Source organism: Lethenteron reissneri, unplaced genomic scaffold (genome assembly GCF_015708825.2).
Source record: "Lethenteron reissneri isolate LAM-NWPU_2019-01 unplaced genomic scaffold, ASM1570882v1 scaffold_1127, whole genome shotgun sequence".
NCBI lineage: Eukaryota > Metazoa > Chordata > Hyperoartia > Petromyzontiformes > Petromyzontidae > Lethenteron > Lethenteron reissneri.
In genome coordinates, this window is record NW_026890813.1 from 81,060 (window position 1) to 89,661 (window position 8,602).

An 8,602-nucleotide genomic window follows, 5' to 3' on the forward strand; every position below is an offset into this window, starting at 1 on the left:
CCACTCACTCAATCTCTCACCCACTCACCCACCCACTCACTCACTCTCTCACCTAATCACTCACTCAATCTCTCACCCACACACTCAATCTCTCACCCACCCACTCACCCATTCACTCACCCACTCACCCATTCACTCACCCACTCACTCACCCACTCACCCATTCACTCACCCACTCACCCATTCACTCACCCACCCACTCACCCATTCACTCACCCACTCACCCATTCACTCACCCACTCACTCACCCACTCACCCATTCACTCACCCATTCACTCACCCACTCACTCACCCACTCACCCATTCACTCACCCACTCACCCATTCACTCACCCACCCACTCACTCAATCTCTCACCCACTCACCCATTCACTCACCCACTCACCCACCCACCCACTCACTCACCCACTCACTCACTCACCCACTCACCCACCCACTCACCCATTCACTCAATCTCTCACCCACCCACGCACCCACTCACTCAATCTCTCACCCACTCACCTAATCTCTCACCCACTCACCTAATCTCTCACCCACTCACCCATTCACTCACTCACCCACCCTCTCACCCACTCACTCAATCTCTCACCCACTCACCCATTCACTCACCCTCGCTGTGTAGACCACGGAGTCTGAAGTCGAACCCAAGCCCTGCTGTTTCCGGTCCCGCGCACAACCAGCACTGCACCACGTGATGCGCCAGCCGGGATCGTGGGGGGCGGAGCCTCGCCCTAGTGACGTCACCTCTGTTACGTCACAGCCACGCCTCCACCCACAGTCGAGAGGAATGCACACGAGGGAGCAGCAGAAGAAGCCTTTTGAGAGCGAATCCTCAACGAGGTGAGCGACCCTGTTGATTTTACATTTCGACCACAAACTAAAGCTTCATTACTTTTATATGTTCATAATTCAATTTTCAGCAATCAAATTAGAAAAAAACGCCACTTTTTTCAAATTTTCTTGCTGTGGATTTCACACCTGATGACGATTGCTTGTGTTGCAGTCGAAACGTCGTGATAATTTTATTGTTTTATATTTTTATTATTTTATTGTTTCCCTTCTATGTGACTTCACTGAAAGAACCAAGAATATGAATCCCTGCAGTCACGAAAGCTTTAATTAAAAATTCTAATTAGAACTGTTAGATAGGATACTTGGCATTCTCTGAAATGTTGCTGTTACTGTCGTTGTTTAGACCCCAAGCGAGTCAGCATTTAAAACAAGCTTAACTAATCCGTTTAAATCTCATAGAATATTAATAACATGTATACAATTATTGTGTTCTGATTGCTGGTACAATTGTGCCCTACATTACATGTATTGAATGTTATTCAACATATGAGGAGGAGTCTGCCTTTAAGTTCAGACCCTAGCCACTGCCATAGTTGCCTCCAATCTGTGATGTCACAGCCACATGGGTGGTACCTCTGACATCAAGTGACCTACGACGTCATGCTCGTATTATAACAAATAATTAAAGTATGGTCATATGACCCTAATGACCCACAAGGCATATGGGTCCTCTATCAAGCAGTCGATTAATACAAATGGGCTGTACATGAACATGCATGTCGGGATTAGAGGTGAAATATCATTGTTAAGTCTGGTGATTATGTTTAATGGAATAGGCAGTTGGAATAAACATGTTCGTGTGGGTGGATGAGTGAGTGATCGGGCGCACACATGAGTGGGAAAACAAGCGAGTGAGTGGGCTTTTAAAGCAACAGTCACGATAGTCTTCTTGATTCTATCGGTAAAGTCACGTAGAAAGAAAATAATAAAATGATAAAAATAAAACATAATAAAATACAATGCTCACGACGTTTCGGCCACAACGCAAGCAGCCGTCCTCAGGTGAAGAATAGGGCTGTCGAAAAGACAGCGTCTGAATGAACACCACCAAGCTTGGCAGCGTATATTTAAGCTGGGTTAGAGTGGGAAGGGCGCCTTGACAAAGGTATTTGCATATCAATAGATGAATTTAACATATTTATGGAAAATGTATATATGGGATTAGTCACTACTTGTGAAATGCGTAGGAGGTGGGGGGGGGGGTCTCAAAGTCATATTATGCCATTGCATTATGTAGGATTAGCAGCAACAACAAAAGTCACGATAGTGTTTTAGTTTTGAAGCTTTCGTGACTGCAAGGATTCATACTCTTAGGTTTTTTTTCGGTAAAGTCACGTAGGGAAAAAAAATTAGCTTTTACAATATTTATAATAATATGAATAAAAAAGAATAACTCACGACGATTCGGAGGCAACACAAGCTTCCTTCATCAGGTGTAAAAAGGCACAGCAAAATAACTGTAGAATAACTGTAACATAACTGTAGTTATTTTGCCTTTTTACACCTAACTACAGTTATTTTGCTGTGCCTTTTTACACCTGATGAAGGAAGCTTGTGTTGCCTCCGAAACGTCGTGATATATTATTTTATTTCTATTATTATTTATATTTTTATCATTAATTATTTTTATTATTTATCTATTTTTACCTACGTGACTTTACCGAAAAAAACCTAAGAGTATAGTCACGATAGTGATTGGATTGATACAATGAGTGGTCAAATATGTATTAATTAGGAGGATGAGTGATTCAAAAGTTTGCTAAATCTGAGCGTTGTTCCAACCTCCCCAGGCCATCCAACTTCAAACAAAATCTACTCGTTCCCAACAACATGGACAGACAAATCACGTGGGCTGAGATCTTGGATGAATATGAGGGTAAGTCCCAGATACCTGCATCACATGGATTATATGCGGAGGAGGAGACTCCTTGATGAATTACTTTTCGTAGACATGGCTTGGTGGTAATGGGAAGACGTAATGATCGAGTGTGGCAAAGAGGATGGGTTTATATTTGAGTTGTTGCCATCTTTGTTCAAACTGGGGTCTCAAGCTTATGTAATTTACGATCTCTCCGCCCCCGCCCCCTCTGTATATTTAAGGCCTCGTCACAGAGACGACCTCTCTCTTTCTGCCAATACGTGTTCTCTCTCTGCGTGTCTTTGTGATGTCTGTCTGCTTGTGTGTCTGTCTATAGTTTTCTGGTTAGATTTTTGTTGCTATTTATTTTATACCTGATGATGATTGCTTGTGTTGCAATCGAAACGTCGTAGTATGCTATTATTTAATTTATTATTTTATCTTTATACGTGACTTAACCTAAAGAACCAAAGAATAATTCCTCCAGTCACGAAAGCTCCAAAATTGAGATTGCCGACAAAAACATGACTTGTAAAGTTTTACTGCCATGTGATGACTATTTTTCAATAGCAGGTCCTGTTGTGTGGTAAGCGGTAATTACTGGGATCTCAAAATTAGTTCTGTGAGACTCCATGTCCTTCGTTCTCTAATTAATAACTCGTACTTTGAATGCATTTTCTGTTCTTCATAGCCCGGGAGTCGGCGTGCCAGTCGACCACGTGGGGGGACGTTATGGATAAGGTGGACCCTTTCCCAGGCCAAAGTTACAAGAATCGCTCCCCAAAGGTGTGTATGGGTTCTAGATTTGAAGCTTTCGTGACTGCAAGGATTCATACTCTTAGTTATTTCGGTAAAGTCACGTAGGTATAAAATGAAATAAAAATTAATAAAAATAAAATAATAAAAATCACGACGTTTCGGAGGCAACACAAGTCTCCGTCCCAGGTGGGACCGTCACAGCTGAATTTGCTGTATCAAGTGAGGCAGGGATTCCAAGATGCAAGTTCTTAAATACAAGTTAAGGAGGGAGGAGGGGGGAGGAGCTTATCAGAATGTGGTAGCCAATGAATGGAACGTATTGGGAGGGGGGGCGGGGCTAAAAGAGAGCACGATGTGTATGGGGTCTGTGGGGTTAAAACACACGACATTCTCTCGACAACGAGCACACCATGTCACCTCACCAGCACACCAAAATATCACGACACCAACTCTCCCCATCACCTTCTCATCACACTACACGACCACCAATTCAATACACCATATTAGAGCCTCATCATGCCTCTATACCATCACAATACACCATCTCTCTAGAACATTCCACTACTTCTCCTCTCCATATCGCAACACCATGTCCCGACACCATCACCGCATCTCTTCACCGTCCCGCTCATGCAGGCACTTGAAGTGGCCATTTATTACCAATGAAGACAGAATGATATCAGGCAGTCACATTAATTATGTCTGTGATTTGATTGGAAGTTACCATTCCAGTTCCAAACTATGGGCGCTGCAGTGAAGTTTGTCCAGAGTTTGGGCTTCCAGATATTTATAATGGGACATTCTGTGAAAACTATTGCCAGTGATGATTATTGCCAACAATTGCTATGAAACCGCCACAATCGAGCAAAGTCTTGAGTGCATGCATGGGGTTTATGGGGATATATGAGGATGTGACATGTATTTTCATTCTATAGGAGTTGGGATATTTAGGGGTTAGTACTACACGTACAATGTGATACAAGTATTGATGGATAAGGCATTGTGTTAACAGCAGGTGATAGTGTATATTCAAGTGTGTACTAAGCAAGTTTGAATGACTGAATGTGGATGGCTGCATCTGTACATACATGTGTGAGTATGTTTTTTTGTTTGGGTTTATGTGCACGTCCACGTTTGCGTGCCTGTGGGTATGAATGTTTTCTTGCATGTGCATGTCTGAATGTTCTTTTGCTTATCTTTGCTTGATCAGAGGATAATTGGGGAGTTGAAGGACGTCAGCGGGATGAAGCATCTCCAGGAAAAGAACCTTAGCAAAGAAAGATGCACCATGGAAGAGGAGCGCCTCTTTGAGGTGCAGCGCATTGCCAGGGCGAAGTGCCGCACAGATGAGAAGTACTTCCGAGACTATCTCCTCAAGAAGCGCCTCATTCAAGTGAAGTACTTCATTGATGAGAAGCATCATCTCGAGATGATGTGTCCTGAGGAGAAGAATCTGGAGGAGGAGGAGAAGTGTCTCGCCAACGTGAAACGCGTCGAGGAGGAGAAGCGCCTTGAGCAGGAGCAGCGCCTTGCCAGCATTGCAACCATCACCACCACCGCTACCGCCGGCAACTCCACCCCCACCCCTGCCACCACCACCGCCACCACCACCACTGCCACCACTGCCACCGCCACCACCACCGCCACCACCACCCCCACTGCCACTGATGCTGTTGCCGCCACTGCCACAAAACCCGCCGCCACCACCACCGCCACCACCGCCACGACCGCCGTCACCACCGCCACCACAGCCACCACCGCCAACGCCACAACTGCCGCCACCGCATCCACCGCCACCACTGCCACTGACGCTGTTGCCGCCACTGCCACAAAACCCTCCGCCACCACTGCCACCTCCACCACTGCCATCACCACCACCGCCGCCACCACCACCACCGCAGTAACCACCACCGCCGCCACCACCGCCGCCACCACCACCGCCACCACCGCCGCCACCGACACCGCCGCCGCCACCACTACCACCGCCGCCACCACCACCACCGCTGCAACCACCACCGCCACCGCATCCACCTCTGACACTCCTGTACAGGGCCCGATTGCTCCAAGCTTTGGAGAAGAGGGCTTCCAAGCAGAGAAGATGGATAAGAAGACAGAGGTGGAACAGGAAGAGGAGAAGGTGGAGGAAGAGGTTGAGGAGGAACAGGAGGAGGGAATGGAGAAGACAGAGAATGGAGAGAAGATGGTGGTGGAGGATGAAGAGGAGGAGATGGAGGACGAGACAAAGCAGGAGGTGGAGGAGGTGCAGGTGGTGGAGGTGGTGATGCAGGGAAAGAAGAGGAAGCGAGGGGGCCTTGCTCGCGTGGCGAGAGCGATCACCTCCCTCCTCCGCCGCGTGCTGCTTTGTGGTGGCATGTCCACCCAGAGCCACTCCTGTAAAGAATAAGGTTCAATACCATTGTTGTTGCTGGCACTTTAAACTTTGTGAAATAAACCCATGATGACACAACATAACGTTGAATTGCTTGCAAGTGTAATAAAGGACTCGTTCACTGGGTCTGTCTCCGTTGTCCTTTATTTGGGTTCTTTACACTTGTCCCACACGGCCCTCGCTCAGAGCCTCCCCGCTTAGCAGCTCGACAGCTGCCTTCGCTCACGTAGCCTTTCGCGCTCCTGCAGCTCCGCTGTGCAGTCCTCCGGCTGCTCTCACTGCAGCTCCACCGCTGCTCCCTGTTCCCCCGTGCTCGTCACCGCTGGCCGACGGTGCCGAGTCTTACTGTGTGTGGCGATCTCGCCACTCTCCAACCTCCGCACTGTGTGGCCTCACTCTGTCTCTATTCCCAACACTCTCCCGTTTCTTCCGGTATCTCTCCCTTAAGACCTCATCCCTCTCTCTCACGTGACCTAACTCCTCCCCCCGTGACGTCATATCCGCGAGGCCGTTTATGCCCGCATTACACAAGTATACTACTGTTTGTATGTACATGGATCTGTACTTTTGTGTATGTCCACTCGTGTGTGGGTGTGTGTACATGGGAGTGTATATGTGTACTCGTGTATGATTATGCATTGGAACAAACAAATTGTTTTTATATTGTGTCGTACAAATAATTTAGGGGAAACGTGGTAGGAATGCGCCACCTCAACAGGGAACTACAGGGATGAGACTCCCCGCTCGTGGTGCTAAATGAATGAAAACAGCGCCACTGAGCAGACAGAGCCCCGCCCCTACAGCTCGTGAGTGTAACGTAGTGAGTGTGACCAGCGAACTGCCACGATGCTGCCAGGTAAGGGTAAACTTGTGTGATGGAGATGCTTCACCTGAAACTCGCCTCCACACGTGTTCGCTATGAACATTGTAACAATAAGGGACGATCAGTCATCTTTAACATAGCAGGTCTTTATTGTTCTGCAAGTATATTAACGTTAAAACTCGTAGAAACACATGCACACTCGTGTGTGAATGTACAACGCTGTATATACAGTCGTGTTTGGATGCACACTCGTGTGTGTATGTCTACTCGTCCGTGTTTTTTTTAAAGGAAAACTATGGTAGCAATAACGTACGATTAGTCATTTTTAAAAACAAATCAGGTCTTTATTAATCTGCAAGAAAACTCACGTTAATACTCGTATCGAAATCTTTATTAATACGCAGGCTCAAACAGGAAAGGAACTAGGCAAATTATTTCCCAATAGGAATTTAACAGTTAAAAGATATTCTTGAAATCAAACACGTAAACGTCGATTTCCCCTTTGACGTCCTTTTCGACTGAAGCCATTCGTCCAAAGTATAAAATTGTTGTCATTCTGAAATAAGTGAACACTTCTGGAACTCTACTTGTCCGTGTTTTTTCAAGGAAGGAAATGGTAGCAATAATGTACGATCAGTCATCTTTAAAAACAAATCAGGTCTTCATTGATCTGCAACAATATTAACGTTAAAACTCGCGTAAAAATCTTTATTAATTCGTTTTTCAAACAGTTAAGGAACTCGGAAAATTATTTCACTTTCAGAGGCCTCGTGGGCCGCTGTGGTGGCTACGAGACTTCCCTCCAGGACATTGCTCACATCCACCGCAGCGTTACCGTCCGTCACCGCCGATGAGGTAGCGGATTCTTTTCACGGAACTTTACTCGTGGATGGGGAATGCCAAACAACAGGGGGCTCTTCTTCTGAGAAAAAAAAAACGAATCAAGGGGGCGTGGGAGCGTGGCGTAAGGTGTGGAAAGCGCTAAGCCCCAGGCTACCGTGGGCACACCTCCCAATCAACGGGAGGCGAGGAGTGGTGGTTGCTCATGCATCCACCGAAGATGCATATAAGTCGAGTTAGATTCCTTCTCTGACCTCCTACATTATAATCCCACTATACTCGGATGTATGCATATGTATATATATATATTTGCGGACCTAGGGACGGATATGCGTACTGGGGGTGCGGGATTAGAATTGCACTATAATTATTAGGATCGCATTGTGGCCGCATTGTAATTTGCTGAATGTGCAATCTCAATGGATTGGAATAGCTATTTACAGTATTTATTAACAATTAACCGCACAATCCTAATCAAAACTTGTTGAGCATATTTATTTTATATTTATTGTGCCATTCAAATCCCGCAGCCCGCAGTTCGCATATAGATACATACACAATGCATTAATTCGAGCACAGTGTGATTCTATTACGGGATATTATGAAAGGCATATGACTAATCGGTCTTGCCTGCATCCCTGCAATGATGTTCACCTTCGGGGTAGGCATGAGCAACCACCACTCCTCGCCTGGGGCATACAGCTTCCCACAGCTCACCGCCACAGTCCCATGCCCCTTCGTTATTTTGTTCAGAAGAGCCACTCTCCCTGTTGTTTGGCATTCCCCTGCCACGAGTAAAGTTCTGTAAAAACAACCCCCTACCGCATCGGCGGACGGTAAAGCTGTGGTAACTGTGAGCAATGTTCCAGAGGGAATGCTCATAGCGATCACAGCGGCCCTCGAGGTCTCCGGACTGTTGCTGAGGGGCTGGTTACCCCTCCACATTCAATGCACTTACCGTGAAAACACGTGGAAAATGTGTCAACACATTCGTACACACAGCACTGTAATACACAAAGGTCTAAATACACACGAGACTTTCTGCTATAGACTGAAATGCGATCATGGCTGCGTTACAATAT

General features: G+C 46.3%; 1 protein-coding gene across 1 annotated transcript; it reads left to right on the forward strand.

Moving 5' to 3' along the window:
• The first annotated feature begins 2,645 nt into the window (after positions 1-2,645).
• On the forward strand, positions 2,646-8,191 carry LOC133361518 (S phase cyclin A-associated protein in the endoplasmic reticulum-like). The gene is made up of 4 exons (XM_061580439.1): positions 2,646-2,727; positions 3,401-3,495; positions 4,679-5,026; positions 8,186-8,191. The coding sequence occupies exons 1-4, from the start codon at positions 2,682-2,684 to the stop codon at positions 8,189-8,191; spliced, it is 495 nt and encodes a 164-aa protein (XP_061436423.1). The 5' UTR covers positions 2,646-2,681.
• Positions 8,192-8,602: the final 411 nt, after the last annotated feature.

What these genes read in the sequence shown, in the direction of transcription:
- LOC133361518 (XM_061580439.1), top strand. Translation starts at nt 2,682, where the DNA reads ATGGACAGACAAATCACGTGGGCTGAGATCTTGGATGAATATGAGG. An exon ending in GATCTTGGATGAATATGAGG is followed by an intron (nt 2,728 to 3,400) that starts GTAAGTCCCAGA and finishes TGTTCTTCATAG; the next exon opens with CCCGGGAGTCGGCGTGCCAG. An exon ending in ACAAGAATCGCTCCCCAAAG is followed by an intron (nt 3,496 to 4,678) that starts GTGTGTATGGGT and finishes TTGCTTGATCAG; the next exon opens with AGGATAATTGGGGAGTTGAA.